This window comes from Odocoileus virginianus, chromosome 5 (genome assembly GCF_023699985.2).
Source record: "Odocoileus virginianus isolate 20LAN1187 ecotype Illinois chromosome 5, Ovbor_1.2, whole genome shotgun sequence".
In the NCBI taxonomy this organism is placed as follows: domain Eukaryota; kingdom Metazoa; phylum Chordata; class Mammalia; order Artiodactyla; family Cervidae; genus Odocoileus; species Odocoileus virginianus.
The window spans coordinates 42,264,683-42,289,914 of NC_069678.1; the positions used below are offsets into that span (position 1 = coordinate 42,264,683).

At 37.1% G+C, this 25,232-nt stretch overlaps 2 protein-coding genes across 2 annotated transcripts in view; one reads left to right on the forward strand and one right to left on the reverse strand.

Annotated features, from left to right (window-relative positions):
* Positions 1-3,050: 3,050 nt before the first annotated feature.
* CTBS (chitobiase) lies at positions 3,051-16,379 on the forward strand. The gene is made up of 7 exons (XM_020891297.2): positions 3,051-3,276; positions 4,142-4,280; positions 4,766-4,974; positions 7,958-8,129; positions 10,646-10,743; positions 11,104-11,250; positions 14,924-16,379. The coding sequence occupies exons 1-7, from the start codon at positions 3,100-3,102 to the stop codon at positions 15,113-15,115; spliced, it is 1,134 nt and encodes a 377-aa protein (XP_020746956.2). The 5' UTR covers positions 3,051-3,099; the 3' UTR covers positions 15,116-16,379.
* SPATA1 (spermatogenesis associated 1) overlaps positions 8,109-25,232 on the reverse strand; it is a 71,666-nt gene continuing 54,542 nt past the window's right edge. Inside the window, 6 exon segments of the mRNA XM_020891293.2 lie at positions 8,109-8,126; positions 14,319-14,388; positions 16,831-16,858; positions 16,860-16,918; positions 19,236-19,334; positions 22,452-22,630. Of these exon segments, the coding sequence (XP_020746952.2) occupies positions 16,831-16,858; positions 16,860-16,918; positions 19,236-19,334; positions 22,452-22,630 (365 nt within the window). The 3' untranslated portion in view covers positions 8,109-8,126; positions 14,319-14,388.

The following is a 25,232-nucleotide window of genomic DNA, read 5'->3' on the forward strand; positions in this document are numbered from 1 at the left end:
TTTTGAAATGTTACATGACTATTCCATTTGATTGATAATTTGGCAGAATTTTAAGCAGAAATCATATTCCCTCAGAATTTCAAATGCAATGTTTCACTGTCTTTGTGTTGCTATTGATAAATCTGACGACCTTCTGATTCTTGATACTTTGTGACTTTCTGGAAGCTCTTAGGATCTGTATCTTGCCCTTCTGAAAACTCCTGTCCTTCATTCTTGTAGTTGATGATTTCTTCACATCTGGACTACTCTTTTAGTATTCTTTTTTTTTTTTTTGAAGAGTATTTTTGTACTTTGCTCAGACATTCTGATTTTTTCCTAATTTCTGTGATAATTCTAATTTACATGAACTCTATTCCCATGCCCCTTTTAAAAAAAAAAAAGCATCCTGTTGCAGTTTTCATCTTCTCTTACCTTTCTGGGGATATTACTGAGAGGTGTCTTTTTGTTTTCTTTTAGTATCCTCTGGACAATGCCTGTTTCCTCCATATTCCTTTCTCTGTTGTTCAGTTTATATTATTTAATTGTTTTATTTGTTCTCAGTGATTAAAAGTAAGAGGTAAGAAGTAAAAAGAGAGGGAGCTCTGAGTGGGTGACTGGTATTTTTGACTTTGAATTTCAAAAGGATGATCTCAGGGCATTTCTAATATCTTGGGTCAGGCACAGAGTTAGTTATATTCCTTTTAGGTTAGGCTTAGGGTTAGTGGTACCCAAGCACCTACCAGAGAATTCACCCTCTTAGAGAATTAAGCCTCCAAACTTCAGCCTGGGTAGGAGAAGGGCAGTTGCCCAGACATAATGCTGGAGAAAAGATCTATAGATCTGACTGCTTCTCAAGCGACTCTCACCTAATTCCCTGCATTTTCTGACATCCTAACCTCCATCCCCCCTTCACCTCTAATTTCTGAGGTACCTCTTGCAGTTCTAGTGATAGGGACAGAGTGAAAGGACAAAGTAGATGATTAAACAGTTAATCCCACTAGGGGATTGTAAGTAGAAAAATGGGAGACCCTTGTTAAGTTAATGATTACTCAAGAGAGCAGGTTTGCTTAACCACAAAACCAAGCAGTCTTGCTTAGCAACAAAACCATGCAACAGACACATGAGACATGCCCCCAAACAATAAAACAATGGTGGCATGAGACCTGCGCAGTGAACTCAGTAAATTAATGATCCCTGCACATGCTCTCTGCACACACACACACAAATGATAATTTGGGGACCTAGCTTGACTTTGTAGGGATGAGAAAACTCCCCTGCTCAACCTGGAAGAGGAGCTGATGGAGGCAGAGCATCTACTCAGGAAAGACAAAGAAATTCTTTTCCTCCCTACTTTTCCTTTGATTATAAAACTGTAGTCCAGTAAGTTCTTGGGAGTATAGCACCCCCTTGCCCACCCACTTGAAAACATCACAAGCATCTTATTCTAATAAATCACTTCTTATCTATCACTTTGCCTCTCGATGAATTCTTTTCTGCACTGAAAATAAAAAACTATGGTACCAGAGCTCTTTGGAGCCCCAGAAACCACCCAAATTGCTTCCCTGAGAACTTTTGAAGATTCTATGAATTAGGTTGTTTCTCAGGTTTCTGTACTGTTGGGAGTTGGGGCACCCAGGCCTCATACTTGTGCTTTCAAACTTCCAAAACGTTGCTGTTATCTCCCTGCCCTTTTGGGTTCAGGTTTTTACTGGAGTTTAAGCATGGAAGGAAGCGAAATTAGAGTCCATATTCAAAACACCATCTTAATTCAACAGATACCCATATCTTTAAAACCTTTGGGCCATTCCCACCAGGTACTACAGTCATCCCTTCCAAGGCACCCTACTTCTCCACTTCGAGGGCTCCCAACGGTTTTCGACTCCACAAGGAAGAGACACACAACTATGACACAGGGCCAGAGAGAGGCACAAAAATGGGAGGCGGCATACACTTGAGCCAGTGCCCTGCTGGCCACAAAGGCCCTGGCTGCCTGGGCTCAGTGTGTTTTGCCAAAGTTTACGTCTGTGTAAGTTTTGAAGGGTTCATTAACAAAAGAAACCACTCATCACAGACAATAAACACTTTCCATATTTAATAGAAGAATATTTGACACAATTTCAATATACAGTCATTAAAAAAGAGAAACAGAAAAAGTAACAGCACATCCCTTGGGAAATCCCATGGACAGAGAAGCCTGGTGGGCTACAGTTCATGGTATTGGAAAGAGTGGGACACAAACTAGCAACTAAAACAACAGTACATCCATCACCAAATTGGGCTGACCAACTTCCAGATTAAACAGTGCTAGGAAATCCCTTATTAACAGCAATCTGGAGTCTCAATTAGGAAAAAGTCCTGGGCAGTGGGTCCACCCCATGGATGAGACTTCAGATTGTAGTTTTGGGGACCCCCGCTCATAATCCCAGGTCACAAACTCAAATCATCATCAGTTTACACGCAAAAAATACAGCTCTGGTTTTACTTTAATGTTTGCAATGCTGTTCCCCCCCCCCCCCCAACCCCCCTTCACCTTTTAAGTCATAAGATTTTCCAGATACCAGGGGTTCTGACGAGGTCTCCATGGGCTCCGAGAAAATTGAAGATCCACTCCCTCTCTTATCTAAAGCACGGTCGCTTGACTGGCTGATAGGAATTCGTGTGTTGGGAGACAAACACCTAGCCCGGAGGGGGTGGGGGTGGGGGGTTAGAAGGCAGTCAGAAACCTCCTCTCCTGCTTCTAAAGCCTGCCCAGACCACTTGCTTTTTAATTTCCTTCACGCGGCGCTTGTTGTTGTTCAGTCGCCCAGTCGTGTCCGACTTTTTGCGACCCCATGGACTGCAGCACGCCAAGCCTCCCTGTCCCTCAACATCTCCCGGAGTTTGCCCAAGTTGGTCTGCAAGGCGCCGGAGGCTCGGAAACTTCAGTGCCTCCTTCCGACAGCCCAGGGCCCCCGGCTTGGAGACCGCAGCCTCCCCACCGCAACCTGCCCAGACCAGGAGCCCCGCCCCACCCCTCCCCGCCTCTCCCCGCCTCTCCCCGCCTCCCCCCTCACCTCTCCCCTCCATAAAGCTGGCCCCAGCTGGGAATCCGAAGGTGCCGCTGCCTGGTGAGCGGCTAGCATGGCCCGGCTGCAGCCCGCGGGGAGCCGGCGGCTCGCTCCCTTGCCCCGCCGGGCGCCCAGACTCGCTCCGCTGCTGCTGCCGCTGCTGCTGGCGCTGCCCGACGGGGCGAGGGCGGACTGCCCGTGCCAGGTCCCAGCGCTGTGCCGTCCCATCACCCACCGCCCCGACTTCGAGGTCAGTGGCATCCCTCTCCCCTGACCCTCCGGGTCTGGTCCTCACAGGGCCCTAAAAGGACTTACAGTAGAAGAACGGAGCCGGAAAAAGAGGTGCTGGGGGGTGGGGGGCGAAGCTAACTTTGACCGCTCGCGGAGGACCTTTCTGTTCATGGATTTCCCTGAGGAAATTTGGGCTCAGAGAGGTTGAGTAACTCCTCCCACGTCTCACAGTTAAGTATTCCAACCCAGGTCTGAATCCAAGTCCAAGCCCCTTGCATTAGCCTGCTGTGTCTCTCCTGAGGTACTCTGGGCAGCAAACAAGGAGGCCTGTAAGGGATTAACTCCCTAAGCAGCAAGACCCATTGGTTTCCAAGAGGATGAGGATGAGGTCCAGTGAAAGACCGAAGGTGCTCCTTACTCTGCTCGTCTATACCTGGCACTCATGAAGGGGGATAAAAATTGGTCTTTAATTTTCTAAAATGCATAGCTAAAATATGTATATTCTCTTCTTAAAACCCTTTCCCTCGGGATAATTTCTCAAAAGGGCTTCAAGTCCTTTCATGATTTAACCCTGACTACCTCTTTCTGGTTCTTCATTATTGTCTTCCTCCAAATTCTAGGTGTCAGCCGAACATAACACTGTGCTCTCTGTGCCTCCAGGCACTTGCCACTATTTCTTCCTAGCTTACCCTCCCCTGCTTTCCAGACCTGCTAATTTCCTCTGCCACCAATTAATTGGGACCCGTATATCTAATTCACTCTTGTACTCTCAGTGTCTACCAGTGCCTGGCATGTGATCGATGATTAACTAATGTTTCTTTGGGTGGTCAGAATGGTATTCTTCCTGGTTTAAGTGAGGGTGCTTATTCCTGTTGTTTTGGCAGGTGTTTGTATTTGATGTTGGACATAAAACTTGGAAATATTATGACTGGTCACAGATTACAACTGTGGTACTTTTTTCAAATTATGACCCAGAACTTATGTGCCATGCTCATGCAAAAGGAGCCAGAGTAGTGTTAAAAGGTAAGTTACAATTTTAACCAGATGTGTCTAGCCAATTGCTAAGTTTAGTTGCATCATCTGCTATCACAAATTTCCAAACATTTTCATGTTTATATGTTTAGCATCCTAAAATTAACTCACTGTTTAATTCATTTTTCAGGTAGAGATATTTTTAAAGCATCAAGTAAACCACCATATGGTTTTGGGCAAAATATTGAGTCCTAATTAGCATGATGACCCTTAGCTAGCCACAGCCCACAATCTCTGTTTTTAATCTGAGAATATTACTAATTATTCATAATGGTTATTTAGGAGATCAGTGACATGATTTTCTGAGATTTTGATGTATTATTTCTTTGTTTGGAAAACTTAAATTTGAGGCTGAGTATTCAAAAATTATGAGATGTTTTAAAGACATTAGGATCTCTTTGGAATGGGTTTGTGAAATAGATTTTATTAAAATGTGGAAAGCATGTATGTACAAAAGATGTATATTTCTTCCATAGGAGATGTATCTGTAAAGGATATCATTAATGCTACTTTCAGAGCATCCTGGATAGCTCAACAAGTTAAGCTGGCCAAAACACAATATATGGATGGAATTAATCTAGACATAGAACAAGATGTTGCTCATTCATCACCTGAATATTATGCATTAACTGCTTTAGTTAAAGAAACCACAGACTCTTTCCATCGTGAAATTGAAGGATCACAGGTGAAAATTCATTTGCTGTTTTTTGGAAACCCCTTGTTTTTCCTCTCAAAATGCATTAAGGTAGAATCTCAGTTTTACTGAGTAGGAAGAGTTTCAGCACATCCTAAAAAGTTTTCTGGAACTTTTGAGATTCTTAACTAGAAGAGTTTTATAAAATTTTAAGGTCCAAACCTGTTCTTTATTCACATAAGTTTACAACACTGAAACTGCCCCACCTGCTTGCCTTGCAGCATGGTTAGGTATAGTAGATAGGCAGAGGAAGGACTCAGTTGGCCAGGCCCTGCTTTCATCAGTTCAGGACAGAAATAGCTTTTGCCTAAGAGTAGAGATAGTTCTAGAGAAGTGTCTCACTTGCTCCATAGACTCTGAATTACTTTGCAAAGCACCTATGGCCCATTGAGACTCAAACCCTAATTCTAGGAACTGTATTTTTATCAAGAGTGATAAGTGATTCTTATCACTTATAGTTGGTCAACATGAATTTGAGAAGCACTAGAAAAATAATAGACAACATAAAAATTGATATCTCTGTGTCTGTATGCAAGTAGGGAAGGTTTGTCAGTGTGGAATTCAGTTTTTCAGATAAGTACAATTTAGATCAAGAATAGCAAATACCTGGTATGCAGGTCACCGTACTCTTCTCACAAATTTTAGCCTCAGAAACTTTTCCTTCATTCTCTCGATTGCTTTGTTAATAGGGTAGAATTAATGCATGGGAACTTATTTGTTAGTCCTGATTAAACTATAGTGAAAGAACAAAGAGGAAGAGATTGAGCAGACTTTGCAGTATGAGTGTCTATTTTCCGGGGCAAGTAGAACAATTTGGGCTACGATGTCAAGTTCATATTAGGTAAGTCAGTGGAAAGTACGGTTGCCAAGCTGAGCCAGATTGTCACACTGAACATCCAGGATGTCACACTAAAGAGTATGCATTTGATTCTATATGTAATGGGTAAAGTGTGTAGAAAGTATCTGAGGAAGATTATTTATGGTAGTATGTAAAATTGTCTAGAGGAGACTTATAAGGACTAACCCAGTAATCCAATAACTTAGAATTTATGGTTTGAGTAGGGATGATGCCATAACCCTAACTGGAGAACGCAATGGCACCCCACTCCAGTACTCTTGCCTGGAAAATCCCATGGATGGTGGAGCCTGGTAGGGTGCAGTCCATGGGATCGCTAAGAGTCGGACACAACTGAGCGACTTCACTTTCATTTTTCACTTTCATGCATTGGAGAAGGAAATGGCAACCCATTCCAGTGTTCTTGCCTGGAGAATCCCAGGGACGGGGGAGCCTGGTGGGCCTCCGTCTCTGAGGTTGCACAGAATCGGACACGACTGAAGCGACTTAGCAGCAGCAGCAACATAACCCTAATACTCAGAAAGTGTTCATTGAATTAGTGGACAAATGAAGAGGCAGAACAATTGTGAGAGGCTACCCAAAAGAAAATGTGAGATTAGTTATAGGATGAGAGAGAAAGAGAGTCAGAAAAATCCTCAAAGTTCTTAAACTGGTGAGCAGAAAAACAAAAACAAAAACAAAACAAAACAAATGAGCCCCTAGAAGGAGAAATGAATTTTGAGGAAAAGTTAATAATTTAGGATTATAGAATTTGTCCTCACAGAATTAAAAGAACTAGAAGGGCTCTTGAAGAATTCTTTCTATACTTCCACTGTTATAGTTGGAAAACAGACCACATATTTAAAATGAAATAATCTAGTTATATGAGAGCCAAGATAAGAATCCGTCTTTTGATTTCTTTTCTAATATACTAACACTACCTGCTAAAAAAGTATGAGATTAACCATGACAGAAAAACCAGTGAAAATATTCTCGCTGCTCAGAAGAGAGGCAAGGACTTGCAAAAATGAATTTTAAATTTACCAGCTTAGAGGCAGTCACTTTCTCTTATCACCTTATTATACTTCCATTTTGTAGAGGAGAGAGTGAAAAAATGAAGTCCAATATGTAAAAATTTCACTTTATAATCTATTTTGCTGGAGAGATTTGGGGAAAGCCTGTACTTACAAAGCAGAGCTTTCTTTAGTGTTAATAATGAGAGAGTTATAGAGAGAATTTTGAGAAAGTCCTAGGAAGAGTTAAGTAGAATAAATTGGCCAAAGTGTAAAAATTTAACTAAAATGCCTCAACTTTTTGTAATATTAATCAGTATATTTATTGAGAGCCTAATTAAGCAGAAAACTTTTAATGAAGCTTTAGAACATTTGCAGGCATATATAATACTCAAAGCAATAAATCTTAAGAGGCTCATCCTTACCGAGGACTGGCTCATATTCAAAATAAAAGATAATTTACCACTCAAGTTTTATTTGAATATTTCCATAAAATCAACCTTTAAGTGACTTGTATAACATTTTGAGTTGATTAATATATACTAGTAGCCATAAAATACCACTACTCTTTAACTATAATATTGGACTAAACCTACCAGGTAGCATAGTTGTAAATCAGGAGCTCAAACTCCCAACGTAGTCCAGTCAGCTTGTGCCAAGAGATGACCTATGTAGCTTGCACGACATTTTTAAGAATTTTTTAATTTGAATTCTTTCAGTGTGTTTTTACTCTAGTTGCTTATAGACCCTACCACACCCTACTGTGATTACATGAGTTTTCTTTAATCAGTTGAGTTGCCAGTCTGAAGGCATTTGAGTTTAAAATTCCTCTTCTACATTGTGCCTGCTCCTGGTCATTGTACAAGTCCAAATATGTCCAGGTCCAAATATATGTCCATTACCTATATGGCCAAGACATTGTCAAAAACACCTGTCTGGGTCAGTCCATGCAGGCAAAAAATACATTTCTTAGGATTGTTCTCATTCCATACATGTCAAACTGTATGTTCATACACCTAAGTGGTTCTTTTTAGGGGATAATATGAGTCAAGAGAATATATAATCAACAAAACATCTGCCATAATATGCTTATTTGATCATGTTACATAAAATGGTTTTTCTATAGGTAACCTTTGATGTACCTTGGGGTCCAAACTGCGTCGGTGCAAGGTGCTATAACTATACCGGAATTGCAGATGCCTGTGACTTTCTCTTTGTGATGTCTTACGACGAACGAAGTCTGGCCTGGTCACGATGTATTGCAGGAGCCAATTCTCCCTATATTCAGACATTAACTGGTAAGAAATCACAAAGTGATCATTTATCAGTAATAGTAATTCTATAACCTCAAACATTATAGTATATTTTAGTATTTCTAAGTCATTTGTATGTTTTCCATTTGTAACACTTTCTTAAAACATAAAAACCTCTTAATTTGAGAACTTTAAATTTTACAAAAAGTTTTAACATTTTCAATTACTTCTTCTAAAAGTCTTGTCAGATAGGTATAATAAATTAACCCTTCATTATAGATGAGATGAAGGGTGTTAAGATCTCATGATTGCATGGCTATTAGGTAGTATATGGTTGGGATTCAAGCAGGTGTTCTAACTTCAAGTCACAACTCTTTTCAGAAAGTTACCCAAAGAAGATATTTGCTTATTTAGAATTTTACAGAATTTTTTTGTTGAAATAACCAAAGTTAAATAATAGCAAAGGTAGCTATAATGTAACTATTGTACATGATTGATAGGATTGGTTTTACCTTATTTGGCATTTACTTTTAGTACCCATGCCACACTGACAATTAGATTCCTATTAAGAGTACTTCTGGTATCTCATTCATATGACATGGACTTTGTATTATCCTTTCTGAAGTTTGCGTTGGTTTGTATACCATAAACCAATTGAATAAAAGATTGCCTGTTAACTTTCGGACTTAAGTGAGATTTTCTGGCATAGTTGGCACTGATTTAACTATTAAATAATAAATAAAAATTCCTTTATTTTTCATATACAGGTAAAATCATAGAACCTGACCTGATTTTATCATGTCCTATTGTCTGGATGGGTTTCCCAGGTGGCTCAGTGGTAAAGAATCCACCTGCCAATGCAGGACACCCTAGTTCAGTCCCCGGGTCAGGAAGATCCCCTGGAGAAGGAAATGGCAACCCACTAGAGTATTCTTTCCTGGGAAATCTCATGGACAGAGGAGCCAGGAGGGCTATAGTCAGTGGGGTCACAAAGAGTCAGACATGACTTAGTGACTAAACAACAACAAATTTTCTGAATAGACTAGTTTGATCATAAGCATATCCTATTTAAAATTTGAAAAAAATGTGTTATAATACAAAATAATTATTTAATCCAGTGTTTGCAAGCTGTGTTTATGCAAGAGATAATAATTATATATATATCAATAAAAGATTCATTATCAAGTATGTTTGGGAAATGATGCATACTCCATCCTCTTGGATATTGAACAGTACATGGTAACTTTAAAGACTCTGAAAAACAGCAAATTACTCAACTCATCCTAGCTAATCTTGGAACATGTCTTTGTGGGAAAACATATTTTGCAGCATGGGCAAGAAAGGAATTGATAGGACCATGGATTTATTCATTTTTCTCTGTTTCCTATCTATAGATTATCTGCTACCAAGTAATATAGTGTAGCTGTAATTCATGTTTATAGTTCAGTTCAGTTGCTCAGTCGTGTCCAACTCTTTGCAACCCCATGAACCGCAGCACGCCAGGCCTCCCTGTCCATCACCAACTGCTGGAGTCTACCCAAACCCATGTCAGTAATGCCATCCATCCATCTCATCCTCTGTCATCCCCTTCTCCTCCTACCCTCAATCTTTCCCAGCATCAGGGTCTTTTCAAATGAGTCAGCTCTTCGCATCAGATGGCCAAAGTATTGGAGTTTCAGCTTCAACATCAGTCCTTCCAGTGAACACCCAGGACTGATCTCCTTTAGGATACTGATAAAATGTGAAACACTTGTGCATTCAAGAAGTAGTTTTGGGACCCTTACCAGAACGTTTTGGAGAAGGCAATGGCACCCCACTCCAGTACTCTTGCCTGGAAAATCCTGTGGATGGAGGAGCCTGGTAGGCTGCGGTCCATGGGGTCGCTAAGAGTCGGACACGACTGAGCGACTTCACTTTCACTTTTCACTTTCATGCATTGGAGAAGGAACTGGCAGACCACTCCAGCGTTCTTGCCTGGAGAATTCCGGGGACAGGAGAGCCTGGTGGGCTGCTGTCTATGGGGTTGCACAGAGTCAGACACGACTGACGTGACTTAGCAGCAGCAACCAGAAAGTTTGACTTACACAACTTTTTTAAAGCTTTAGAATCTATGATATCAAATCTGTGCCTTAGTAGTTAATAGACACAATTAACGTGCTTTCCTGAAATGTGCCATTGTTCTTAAATTTTGTGAATTTTTTGCTGCAATTTGATTTTGTTTCTAATGTTTTCTATTCATTTACATGCTGCAACTAAAAGAGCTGCATGCCAAAAATAAAAGATGCTGTATGCCACAACTAATGATCCTGCATGCCACAATGAAGACTCAGTGCAGCCAAATAAATAAATATTTTATAAAACAAATGGCTTAGAAAGTGATACAAAATTTAAAGATTTTAAGGGATGACTTTTGTAGTATATTAGAGAAACACTGTAGTGTCTTGCATAAATGTACCTGTTTTTACAAACTTGGATTCTGAGTGGTTACATAGCTTATATGAACACATTAGTAGATATATGAAGAGAAAAATAATATGCTTTTTCTGTTCCTATTTGATCAGGATATGATGAATTCATCAAGATTGGAATTAACCCTAAGAAACTTGTAATGGGTATTCCCTGGTATGGTTATGATTATACCTGCCAAAATCTATCACTGGTAAGAACAGATCATTTCTTATGTAATTTTTTTCTCTTTTTATTATATTTTTTAGAACTTGTTTTGTTTCCTCTATATAAACTTCATTTTATTTAGAGTTTAGAAACTTCTCTCTATAGAATACATATACTTTATGGAGAACTTCTTTAATATAGCTTGAGACTAAATAAATAATTAAATCCCATACAAGTGTATGAATGTTACTATATTTCTATTTAATGTTAAAATTTAACTTTAATTTGTATAGTCAGATTATCTATTTATAGTTTATATTTCATGTCTAATTTTTATAATTTTGGGTTTGACTCTGAAGGTTTGCTTAATTGATAATCTGTGACATGAACATTTTTGTGTTTATAGGATCATGTTTGTACCACTGCAAAATACCCTTGTAGCGAAGCTGTACATCATCAAGTGGCTTATCAGACAATTATGAAGCAAGTAAATAGTTCTACTTCTGGAAGGCTGTGGGATAAAAATCAGCAGTCTCCTTATTATCACTATAAAGTAAGACTATCCACAAGTTACAAATCTTTATTAGTTTTCATAAGTTCATGTTTTTATAATTACATATTTGATAGTAAGATTTTTTTCTATCAGTTTTCTTATAGGATACAACATACAGACTGCTGTTTACATGAGTAGACTTGTTTTTGAATCTGTGTAATCAGGAACTTGACTTCCCTTGTGAGCAATTCAAATTATGCTAATAGTGGAACTGCTCTGCATGAGCCACTTGTCATTTTAGATGATATAATAAAAACATGTATATCACAAACAATTTTCTTAGGAGTTGACAATTGTAAATGATGTCTGTGGCTTTTGAAAGGACTTTGGACCAAAATAGGTTACTTGCTCTGAAAATCTCCATTTCAAAGCAGCCTCATGATTCTTATGAGGCTGTTATATTGGAAGGAATGAGACTGAGACTAGGAGATGCATCATCATGTACTTTACAATGGAAAATTGTATCATTCCAAATTTATCCCATAGTTCAAACTGTGATATTAAATAAATTATAAACAATATTAAAAATTAGAGAGTGAAAAATATTACAAACAGAAACTTGAAGAAACAGAGTAAATAACTAATAATTCTGTCAGGTAGTTTTTGATAAACAGGAATTGCCATACTGAAGGGATAAAAAAAGTTATATTATCCATAGTTTACCTTTAGCATAATAAAAACTTTTTCACACCTCAAAAAATTTTAAATACAAACCATCTTTGAATTTGCCTTAGATTATGTTAACTATTAAAGGAACCCTAAAATGATATGATGAATGTTAATTCCAGCAAGAATGTATATATATTTTTCTGATAGTCTGATACCCATTTACAAAAAATGAGTACTTATATACATATTTAATAAATTATAATTGATGTACATGTACATGCCTGTATATTATTTATGTAGAAAGTTTTAGGGTAGAGCTTTTTAAACTTTAGAATCTAGAATGTAAAGTATAAACATTAATTAAACTTGGGTATATTGTGATCCTGTCTTTACCAAACAGTATTTATAGAATTGTGTTCTGGGAACTGTTAACAATGCACACACACACACACACACACACACACACACACATACATACACTCAAGTGGTTACTAGTGGGAAGTGCAGTGAGGGGGCAATATAGGAGGTGGGCAAGTGGGAGGAACAAATTGTTGGGTATAAGATAGGCTCAAGGATGTACTGTACAGAACAAGGAATATAGCCAATATTGGAAAGTAACCTTCAAAATTGTATAATTTTAAATTTTAAAGGTTAAATTAAATTCTAAAAGAATTCACTGAAAAAAACCCCCACATACACACACATGCCATAGCCAAATATATCTGGAAAACACTACATACTATAAGTCTCTCTTGAAGATTTATAATGTATAACATAATATTCAAGGATTTGAGATGTACTATAGTACATAACAGAGAAGGCAATGGCACTCCACTCCAGTACTCTTGCCTGGAAAATCCCATGGATGGAGGAGCCTGGTAGGCTGCAGTCCATGGGGTTGCAAAGAGTTGGACATGACTGAGCGACTTCACTTTCACTTTTCACTTTCATGCATTGGAGAAGGAAATGGCAACCCACTCCAGTGTTCTGCCTGGAGAATCCCAGGGGCGGGGGAGCCTTGATGGGCTGCTGTCTATGGGGTCGCACAGAGTCGGACACGACTGAAGCGACTTAGCAGCAGCAGCATAGTACATAAAGTCATTTAATTGTTTAACATAGAACCCTGTTTCTCAACACCCTTAGAAACTTGCAGGGGAACAGTTTTTCATGGACATCAGTTTGGTAAATGGCTTATTTAACCAATTATATATAGTTTGGAAATACATATTTTAAAATAGTTTACCCTATGATGTACTGTTTTTTTGTAATTCCTTATTTTTTTCCTTAATGCATAATAAGACATATTCTTTAAGATTTTAGAACTGAGGAAACATCTTGATGAGCCTTGAAAACCATTCATTTAATGGCACTTCAGACAACCATCTAGCTATAACCAATTTGTTCTCCTTCATTCTTTGTAAAATTCCATAGCAACCCAAATCAAGTTTATGTTTTAACTGAAGAGAATCATTGTGCTTTCTAATGCTGCCTCAGCAATAGCAGCTTCACCTTGCAGTCAATATTCTTGGAGGCATATATTCTTTACCAGGCATATGTCATTTTTACAGATATCCAGTTTTTCATCCTTTGATCCTTCACTATTTGAGGTATTAGAAATTTTTAATATATCAAAAAGACTCAAAGTTCTATTGGGTTGGCCAGAAATTTCATTCCGATTTTGTAAGCTGGTAGGGAAAAAGCTAAACAGACTTTTTGGCTAACCCAATAGAATGATGACAAAATTCAAAGGGATATGTCTTCGGGGCAATATGTCTTTGCCCCTGCCTCTAAAAAAATAAATCTTTCTATATTTAGGGACAAGGTTTGCAAGTTGCCTTTTAATATTGAATCACGATTGATACTAGAGCATGTATGTCTTTTTCTAGCTCTAAACATTTTAAATAATGGGATATAAGATATAGTATGAGATACGCTTATATGTAATGAATCTGCTATACTTATATATCCACAGCTTATTCATTTACCAAGTGACTACTATCCTTTAAAGCAGTCATCTTAGGAGATGATTCTAATTCTCATGGTGCTAGTATAAATAAAAATATTACTGATATTCATTGAGAATTGCCTTTAAAGAGTTCCCCAGATGTATATAAAAATCAGTAAATTATTTTAAATCACAGATCGTTCTATTTTTTACTTCCTATCTTTCCCCCTTCCTTTACCCTTTTGCCTAATTCTGCTCCTTTCCTCTTTCTTTTATCCTTTATCCATAGCTTATATACCTTCTAAAAGAGACTGTGGTTAGTGCTAGATAGAGGCAAGTGGTGGTGGGGAAAAGGACTTTTCAGGGTGGAAAGTAAGCCTAAGACCAGTTTCTAGCTTGTGGTTCTTAATCAGGTGTATGCCTAAGTCACCCATGGGGTCCAGACCCACAGGCTCTTAGACTCAATTCTGTAAGACCTAGAAAAGGAGATATTTTCTTCATCCATTGTCATTACCTTTTGAACTGACTGTTCCATCATAAACAAAGTCACCTGTTGAGCTTCTAACTAGGTACCTTCCCAGGAACTGTAAGTGAATGCAAAAAAAAAAAAAAAAGTGTATAAGTTGGGTTTTAGAGGGCAAAAGCAGTGATCCTCCTTAATCTTGACTACGTATCAGAATCACCTAATGGAACATTAAAACATAACACAAAGACCCAAATATGTTACAGCACTAGCCCTGGAAGATTTTGATTCAATAGGTTTCATGTGGTGTGGGTCCTAGGAATCTGTTTTTAAAAGTCCTCACAAGTGATTCAGATGTGACCAGTACATCTTGATTGATAATCACCAAATCAGAGTAAGGAAGGAATCTTAGAGCATGAGAAGGATTTTAAATAAGATATATTGGGAGGTTCATTTGTGTAATCTTTATTGTTGTAAAAGTGCTACAGGCAATGATATCTAGAAAGTATCACATATAGAACGTTGGAATGTATTATGGGTGTCCTGAAAGTTTTATTATTTCAGTTGTATCCTATTTGAATCATTGGATTTAAGAAACACTTTTTCCTCTTATTGTGCAGACTATTTTCAAGTTACATTTTAATTTATTTGTACAGGATCAGGCTGGCCATTTCCATCAAGTGTGGTATGATGACCCTCAGAGCATTTCTCTAAAGGCATCATATGTACAAAAACGTGGCTTACTCGGCATTGGCATGTGGCATGCAAACTGCCTTGACTACTCTGGAGATGCTATAGCAAAACAGCAAACTGAAGAAATGTGGAAAGCCTTAAAACCAAAGTTGTGACCAGAGATGAACGTCTTTTGTTAAACTATGAAGATTTAGAAAAATGATCTGTTTAAATCTATCTAGTTTCTGGAAGAGATTAAAAAATTTAGACCTTTTTTCATGTTCTTATATATTTTAGTTATTAGTATTCTCAAAAACAGATAAAGAACAAAGAAATGCTTTGATTGTTTGAAATTGAAAAATACTTACCTATGTATATCTTCTGTGGTACACAACATAAAGGTAAGAAGCAAGTCAACTTACCATGTCAAATATTCCCCTGTAAGAAGTTTAATACCTATAGTTGGGAACAACTGCTTTCAGAATTTTATTATGCTAAAATTTTAAATGATAATAAATGATATTAAAATATATACTTACAAATCAGTGACAGTTTTAAAAATATGTATAATTTGAAGTGGAAATTGTTTGCTTAGGGATAGATTTTTAAAATTTTACTCTGGGAATCTGTTTTATACTTTTTTCAATAAATTTTAAACCTGCAATTTTGTGTCTTTAGGTTCACCAAATTGATGCAAATAATTTTTCTGCTTCCTGATTCCTTATAACACTCATGTTCTCTGAGTCACTTGAATGAAACTCACTTAAGTCTCCAAAGGGGAAAAAATGAATATAAAAGATCAAAATACTTAGAAAATATAAGAAGGTAACTTAATAGTAATTTTTGAATTAGTAGGTTAAATATATCTAATATTTACCAACTAATTATTTTTTTGAGGTCATATCTGAAATGTTTACAAAAAACTTGATGTTGAACCCAGTTCTGTTCATTGTCATTTACCCTTCCAAATTATTAATATTCCTTCACTGATGGACATTTATATATCCTGGTTAGTTTTGTTTGCATAGTTAAATTTTTTCAATTTCTATATCTGTGTTTTGATTATCTAAAAACATTAGTTTCTTAACTGTGGTTTTCTTCCTAAAAGAAAAATTTTGTGCAAAGAAATGTACAGGGGTCTGTGTTTCCTTCTCAAGCCAATTTAGAAGAATATTGTGTTGCATTTATATTAATTCCTATAAATTCTTAGCTTAAAAATCTGCACTCTTAAACTCTGGATTTACATTAACCCTGCCTTCACTGTGCATTCTGCCCTTTTCAAATTGGATAAATAACGGTTGAGTCTTCTGTTATGAGAATAATTCATTTCCTACTTGCATAATTATTTATAGCAAAGTAAAACCAACCATTTTCCATAGTATTTGCTGATTACTATTGTCTTTGTATTTTTAAAATAAATTTAAAAGATTTAAATACTCAGTACTAATCTCTGTCATAGCTGTGAATGCAAGTTAGACTCATATTTATTAAATAACTTTTCATTTTACAGTCATATTAGGTATTATATTTTAAGACTATTTAAAAATGAAAATGATAAAATATAGTACTGTAAAATAAAATGTAATACATTTCAAACCTTAAAAAAATAGCCAAATAACCACCATTTTGCTTTTTTACACCTATATTTCCTGAAACACTGTATAATGGCCACAAGGGAAAATATGTAAAACTTATAATTTATATGAAACAAGGACAACAATGGTTAAACAAATATGTTCAAGTAAGTAAAAAAAAATTTTTTTTTGGCCATACCACAATGCATATGGGATCTTAGTTCCTAGACCAGAGATTGAACCTGCACTCCCTGTAATGGAAGTGCGGAATCTTAATCACTGGATCTTTGACCAATAAAAGTTTTAAATTAACATACCTAATTGAGATTGAAAAGCTGTATTAAGTTTCTTCTGTGCCAGTTCAGCTTTCATTGTGCGTAAATCTGAAGTTGCTTGTTTTCTCATCTATAAAAAAGAATTGTCTTTCAAAAATGAACTTCCATCTTTTCTAAAATTATATAATTGTCATATAAATAAGGGGTTTTGAAACAGCTTTCATGTCTTCTCTCATTTGCCTTCAGTGCCTTTGTTTGCACTGGATTACTGTGGTAAATGTATAGTTCATAAGTCCCTCTGAGAAAGCATGCTTATCTACTGCTAGGTATGCTACCAAATAATTTCACTTATTAGTATATAAACATGATAAAAATAAAAAACTAGAGTGAGAAAGAATTTTATCTTTCATTTATTTCAATATCTTCTCAATGTGTAAAGAAAATGGTAAAAGCAAAAAACCTGTGACTCCTAAATAAATTACAAAAAAACTTAATTTCCTGACCTTAGAAACCAAGCAAGTACTTAAGAAATATAATAGTGTGGTAAGCACTCTTTTAAGTGCATTAACCCCTTAGATTCTTCCGGAAAATTTAATTGAAGCTGTTACTGTTATTTCTCCTCATTTTACAGCTAAGGAAACTGAAATGCCTAGAAGTTAAGTAGATTGCTAAGGTATAAAACCAGAAAATGGCACAGCCAGAATTCAAACTTAGACCATCTGCTACCAGAACTTGCCATTCTGAGTATTGTTTGTGGACCAGCAGCATCAGCATCACCTGGGAGTCTATTAGTGCTGAAGATTTTCAGGCTTCCCCCAGAGATCTGTTGAATCAGATCCTGCTAGTTTTAACAGGATCTCCAGGTGATGTAACATTGAACTTTGAGAAGCAGATTGTGCTATATTATTTGAATATGGTTGCAACAGTCAAAATAGGTTTTCTGCTTCTTAGATCTGTATCTTATGTATAGATATATAAATTCTTATAATGTATCTTATAATGTCTACTATGTGACAGTTAGTCCCTATGGTTAATGTAGGATTTTTTTCCCCTGCAGCCTGTAAGCCGAAAATGTGGTTCTCTTTTTTTACATGTCTTTCCTGTTTTTTCACTATAGTTCTAATTTGAGTTCAAACCATTTATATGTAATATTTATAAGGCTAAAATATACAAAAAGTGGTAAGAACTAATGTGTATGCTTTCCAGAAGAAAATGGCATTGAGGAAGTTGTAATTGAAGGCCCTGGTGGGTCTTCTACCCATCCACCTATCCTTAAGCGGACAAGTTTTATGCTTGATTTCTCTCATTTTTCTGGATACACAGGAGTTTTTATTCACTGAATGAACTATTTTTTTGAGTGTATATTGTATAAAAATGTCAAATAACTCCCTTTTTTTTGTTTAAAATTGTCCTTTACCTTTTTCCTTTCGTGTAGTTTTAAGCTTCTCAGTGCTGAGCCGGGGTTTAGTCTGGAGAATGCTGCTAGTGAAAACAATCTAGAACAGTTCTGTCCAGTAGAGTAGCCACTTGTCACATGTAACTATTTAACCTGAAAGTAACTAAGATTAAATCTAAAATTCAATTCCTCAGTCACACAACAATCTATATATCAAGTGTTCAACATCCTTATGTGGCTAGTGGCTACATTATCAGATATTGCAGGTCTTAAACATTTCCGCCATCACAGAAAGTTGTATTGGACAGTGCTAATTCTTGACAGGGGTCATTATTCTCTGTCATAAAGCTATTTCTGATAAAGAGGTGAATTGAGAGCACTCATATAACATTGTATATATATCTATGAAAATAACCAGAGTAAATGAGATAATTACCCAAGAGAGGAGAAAACATTAAAATTAAATGGGAGCTCAGAGAGCTCAGTGGTTTGTCAGACTTAGGTATGAATGATGCTAATGTATGAAAATTACTTCTTTCAAAATATTTTATGGAGACTCTGTACTGATTCACAGGCTTCCCTGATGGCTCAAGAGGTAAATAATCTGCCTGCAATGTCTCCTGGTTCTGACAGGAGACATGGGTCTGATCTCCGGGTCATGAAGATCTGCTGGAGAAGGAAATGGCAATGCACTCCAGTATCCTTGCCTGGAAAATCCCATGGACAGAGGAGCCGGGTGAGCTACAGTCTATGGGATCACAAAGAGTCGGCAGACAGGACTGAGCACATGATGGATGGAAGGGATACTGATTCACAAGGTTCTTTTACTTTACTTAGTGAAATTTTACTAAGTTTTGCTTTGGCCTTGTTAGGGATCTTTTCACAGGATTTCATTATTATTCTTGTACTTTTTTCATTCATGCTTTTTGTTAAGGTAACAATTTTAAGACAGTCCTTACTGCCTTTACACTATTGACAAGCAAAGTTAAAACACCAAAGTAGTTTATTTCAAGATAAATGTTACAATCTTATTAGGGGAAATTCAGAGTACCTTAATTTCTATTATGAGTTTCATTTTGTCAGTATCCAGTTTTCTCTTAAGTTGATCAATAGCATGTTGTACTTCAGTGATCTGGATGATAAGGTAATTCTGTATGGGACATATAAAGAAGCCTGTTTAGTATAACATCTACCTTTTAAATTTTTAATTATTTGTCAATATAAACAACAAAAAGACACCAAATATCAAAAGAGCATATCATGAAAATAACCTATTCCATAAAATAAGCTTATTGCTTTGCAGTAAATTATCGAGTTGTTTAAATTATTGAGTTGTTAATTTCTTATGCTTTAGGGACCACTTTCCTTTATGCTCTACTACCATTTTCATGTGTTATAAAAATAAAAATGTATTTGTAAAATTTACCATTAAATTAGCACCATAGAATCCAACAACTATTACTATAAGATGAATATACTAGGTTTAAGATACTTTGCAAGACTTCAGAAATTGGCATAATGGTTTATCAGTGGAATCATAATAGAATCACATTAAAATATTTAATAATGAAATACTGTATTTTATAAGAAAATCTGTTTAATATGAGAAAACCTATTTTAGTGAAGTAAAGGTTACTTAAGTAACCTTTTGGTTACTTTTGTTCAGAAAAGTTTGTGAGCTGTTATTGTTCTTTCTTTAGTTGTTAGTTGTGTCTGATTCTTTATTACCCTATGGGCTGTAGCATGCCAGGCTTCCCTGTCCTTCACCATCTCCTGGAGCTTGCTCAAACTCATGTCCATTAAGTCGGTGATGCCATTTGACCATCTTGTCCTCTGTCGTCCCCTTCTCCTGCTGTCAATCTTTCTGAGCACAAGGGTCTTTTCCAGTGAGTCGGCTCTTCCCATCAGGTGGCCAAAGCATTGGAGCTTCAGTTTCATCATCAGTCCTTCCAATGAATATTCAGGGTTGATTTCCTTTAGGATGGACTGATTTGATCTCCTTGCAGTCCAAGGGACTCTCAAGAATCTTCTCCAACATGACAGTTCAGAAGCATCAATTCTTTGGCGCCCAGCCTTCTTCATGGTCCAACTCTCACATCCATACATGACTACTGGAAAAACCATGAGATGGTTTCGTCACTAAGTCAAGTCCAAGTCTTGCAACTCCATGGACTGTAGCCTGCCAGGCTCCTCTGTCCATGGGATTCTCCAGGCAAGAATACTAGAGTGGGTTGCCATTTCCTTCCGCAGGGGATCTTCCTGACACAGGAATTGAACCCAGGTCTTCTGTGTCGCAGGTAGATTCTTTACCAACTGAGCTACGAGGGAAACACCATATCTCTGATTATATGGACCTTTGTTGGCAAAGTAATGTCTCTGCTTTTAAATATGCTCTATAGGTTTGTCATAGCTTTTCTTCCAAGGAACAAGTGTTTTTAATTTCATGGCTGCAGTCATAGTCTGCAGTGATTTTGGAGCCCAAGAAAATAAAGGCTGTCACTGTTTCCATTGTTTCCCCACCTATTTGCCATGAGGTGATGGGATTGGATGCCATGAACTTAGTTTTCTTAATGTTGAGTTTTAAGCCAGCTTTTTCACTCTCCTTTTTCACCTTCATCAAAAGGTTCTTTAGTTCCCCTTTGCTTTCTGCCATAAGGGTGGTGTCATCTGCATATCTGAGGTTATTGATATTTCTCCCAGCAACCTTGATTCCGGCTTGTGTTTCATCCAGCCTGGCATTTTGCATGTCATCTGCATATAAGTTAAGTAAGCAGGGTGACCGTATACAGCCTTGACGTACCCCTTTACCAATTTGGAACCAGTCCTTTGTTTGGCTCTAACTTGCTTCTTGACCTGCATACAGATTTCTCAGGAGGCAGGTAAGGTGGTCTGGTATTCCCTTCCCTTTAAGAATTTTCCACTTTGCTGTGATCCACACAGTCAAAAGCTTTGCCATAGTCAAAGAAGCAGAAGTAGATGTTTTCCTGGAACTCTCTTGCTTTTTCTCTGATCCAGTGGATGTTGGCAATTTGATCTCTGGTTCCTCTGCCTTTTCTAAATCCAACTTGAACTGGATTTTTAAACTGGATTTTCTGGAAGTTTTCAGTTCACATACTGTTGAAGCCTAGCTTGGAGAATTATGAACATTACTTTGCTAGTGTGTGAGATGAGTGCAATTGTGCAGTAGTTTGAGCATTCTTTGGCATTGCCTTTCTTTGGGATTGGAATGAAACTGATCTTTCCCAGTCCTGTGGCCACTGCTGAGTTTTCCAAATTTGCTGGCATATTGAGTGCAGCATTTTCACAGCATCATCTTTTAGGATTTGAAATAGCTCAGTGAAATTCCATCACCTCCTCCACTAGCTTTGTTCATAGTGATGCTTCCTAAGGCCCACTTGACTTCTTACTCCAGGATGTCTGGCTCTAGGTGAATGATCACACCATCGTGATTATCTGGGTCATGAAGATCCTTTTTGTATAGTTTGGTGGATTCTTGCTACCTCTTCTTAGTATCTTTTGCTTCTGTTGGGTCCATACCATTTCTGTCCTTTATTGTGCCCATCTTTGCATGAATGCTCCCTTGTATCTCTAATTTTCTTGAAGAGATCCCTAGTGTTTCCCATCCTATTGTTTTCCTCTTATTTCTTTGCACTGATCACTGAGGAAGGCTTTCTTATCTCTCCTTGCTATTCTTTGTGAGGTGTAACTGTCTGCAAAGAAATAATTTAAGCTGCTTTCATGAAAAGGACATTATCATATATTGAACTGGAGAAAACAGTAAGATAAAAAGTTTCAATGATGCTTAAAAATAGTATCTTCTAATACGGAGAAAACTTTATTTAAAACTATTTGGAGTTTACATTAAATTGACCTAAATGGTAAACTTTTACTCATAGAAACAGAGTAGATTGGTGGTTGGCGAAATGGGAGGTAGGGGTTGGGAGAAATGGGTGACAGTGGTCAAAAGTTACAAACTTGCAGATATAAGATCTACAAGTTCTAGGGATGTGATATACAGCACAGGGGCTTCCCTGGTGGCTCAGACAGTGTAGAATCTGCCTGCAAGGCAGGAGACCTGGGTTTGATCCCTGGCTTGGGAAGACCCCTGGGAGAAGGGACTGGCAACCCACTCCAGTATTCTTGCCTGGAGAATCCCCATGGACAGAGAAGCCTGGCAGGCTATAGTCCATAGGGTTGCAAAGAGTCAGGCACGACTGAAGTGACTTAGCATGCACACACAATAGAATGTGAACACATTTAATAGTACCTTAGAGTCTGTGATGTTTGCAAGATTCTTTGGTCTCATCTTGATCTCCCTGGCTTCAAGTTGCATGAGCAATTTTTTATAGTAAAGTTCCAAATCTTCTCGAAGTTTTGTTAAAACTTCCTCCAATGATGCTGTAACTTTCTTTGTTTCAAAGCACTTTTTTTTCCAAACACCGCAGGCTTAAAAAAAACCACCAACAATAAAAATGCAAATGCTATAGTTTGATTAAATTTTTCAATCTGGAAAGGACCCTGGAGTTAATTCAAACCATTCCTCTCTCATATGCTGAGAAAATTAGAGTTAAGAGCAAAATGTTTATTGAATAAAAGGCCTACAAATATAGTAAAATGCTCTTAAATCCAGGAACCAAAATCAAGCTCTTCAGGCTTCTACTTTTTTAATAAAATCTTTCTTCAAAATACTACCTATAACAAGATGTGTATATTTTTATTTTGATTACTTTTATCCATAATCTGATTTGAATTCAGCATTTATATAATTGAAAATATAAAACACAAAGGCAAAATATATATTTTCAGATTTTCCTTATTTTTCAGCCCCAAAATGACTTGTTTTGTGAAATCAGTTGATTCTAATTCATCATTTATCAAAATTATTCCCAATATATCCCCAAACTTCTGTAGGGCAGAATTTCTGAAATGTGACTTTTGGTTGAGAAAATTAGAAATTAAACTCTGCCAGTTTAAGAAATCACTTTGACACTAATGAGATTCTAAATATAAACTTATTTGGGACACAAACTGCATGCTAGTATACCAGAATATGCTTATATTTCCTTTTTTAAGATTATCATGAAAACACCTTAAAATTCTATATTATAAGGTGATTTAATTAAAAATAAAAAACTACATGGAACTTTAACTCAAGATTTTAACAATTTATCTCAGCCCTATATCTAACCCCACAGCAAGTTCTACTGGTATCACTCCCAAAATCCTTTGCACATCTCACACATTCTCCCTTTTTCAGTGCTGCATTGCTAGGCAATCCACTATCATCTTTTGAAAGATGTATTATCTTTCTAATGGCCTCTCTGCTTCCATTTTTGCCCCTCTACAGGCTATTCCATCTTTCTAAAACATCTTTAAAATACTTTAAAAATCACATAAATCCAAATATTAAAAATCCTCTGATGTCTTCCCATATTACTTGTAACAAAATCCAACTTCTGGAACTGGTCTATCTGTTCCTTGCTGACCTTTTGATTTTCTCCCTCTACATTCTTTCTTACTGATCACACTCCAGCCACACTGGTCTTGGTTCAGGTCCTTAATTCTGAAAGCTTATTTCTATTTCTATATCTTGACTTTTAGTGTTCCTCCTGTTTGGACTCTTTTCCCCCTATCTTTTTACATGCTTGTTGTTGTTTAGCTGCCAAGTCATGTCCAACTCTTTTTGCGATCCCATGGACTGTAGGCCACCAGGCTCCTCTGTCCATGGGATTTCCCAGGCAAGAATACTGGAGTGGGTTGGTTTGCCATTTTCTTCTCCAGGAGATCTTCCCAACCCAAGAATCGACCTGTGTCTCCTGCATTAGCAGGTGGATTCTTTACCACTGAGCCATCAGGGAAGCTCCTTCACATGTGTATCATTTTATTAATCAAACCTTAATGATAATCTCCTCAGAGAAGCCTTTTGAAAAGTCTAGCTAAACTGTCTCTCCTGCCCCACTACTCTTTACTGTACTCTTCTAATTAACTTTTTAGCTCTCATCAGTAGCTGATATTATCTTATTTGTTTATTGTCTGTATCCTCCAATTAGAGGCAACCCCTTGAGTGCAGGGCCATGTTTGTCTTGTTTACTGCTGTATCCTCAGCATTTAAAACAATGCTGAGAACCGAGGTGCATAGTAGGCTCTATCAAAATATTTGATGGCTGATACATTTTATCTTGAAACATTCCTGTTGAAATAGAAAGTAAGTGATAATTCTTATTTTACAAATAGATAGAGTGAGGCACAAAGAGGAGAAATAACTTGTGTAAGTAAAAGATTATTCTGGTATCAGGTCCTGGTCCTGTGATTTCTAATTTCATTGCTCAAATCTGTCTGATAAAATTGTTCTTTTATCACTATAACATGGCCAAATCGTTGCCACCTCTTCTGGGGAAACGCTTTAATATTATGAGGTAAAACACTGAGAAATACCTCCTGACATTGTCTGTAACCTCCAGTCAGATCTAGTACTAGAGCAATAATTTTGCTGTAAACTGAGAGATTCAAGGGATTAGATCTGATACACAAAGCACCTGAAGAACTATGAACAGAGGTTTGTTCACACTGTACAGGAGGCAGTGATCAAAACCATCCCCAAGAAAAAGAAAGGCAAAATGGCTGTCTGAGGAGGCCTTACAAATAGCCGAGAAGAGAAGGGAAGGGAAAGGCAAAGGAGAAAAGGAAAGATATATCCATCTGAATGCAGAGTTTCAAAGAATAGCAAAGAGAGATAAGAAAGCCTTCCTAAGTGATCAATGCAAAGAAATAGAAGAAAACAATAGAATGGGAAAGACTAGAGATCTCTTCAAGAAAATTAGAGACACCAAGGGAACATTTCATGCAAAGATGGGCTCAACAAAGGACAGAAATGGTATGGACCTAACAGAAGCATAAGATATTAAGAAGAGGTGGCAAAAATACACAAAAGAACTATACAAAAAAGATCTTCATGACCCAGATAACCATGATGGTGTGATCACTCACTGAGAGTCATACAGCAAATTCCCATTGGCTATCTATTTTACATATGGTAATATAAGTTTCC

Coding starts and splice junctions, on each gene's coding strand:
- CTBS (XM_020891297.2), top strand. CDS start 3,100: ATGGCCCGGCTGCAGCCCGCGGGGAGCCGGCGGCTCGCTCCCTTGCCC. Junction 4,281..4,765: donor AGCCAGAGTAGTGTTAAAAG/GTAAGTTACAAT, acceptor TTTCTTCCATAG/GAGATGTATCTGTAAAGGAT. Junction 4,975..7,957: donor GTGAAATTGAAGGATCACAG/GTGAAAATTCAT, acceptor GTTTTTCTATAG/GTAACCTTTGATGTACCTTG.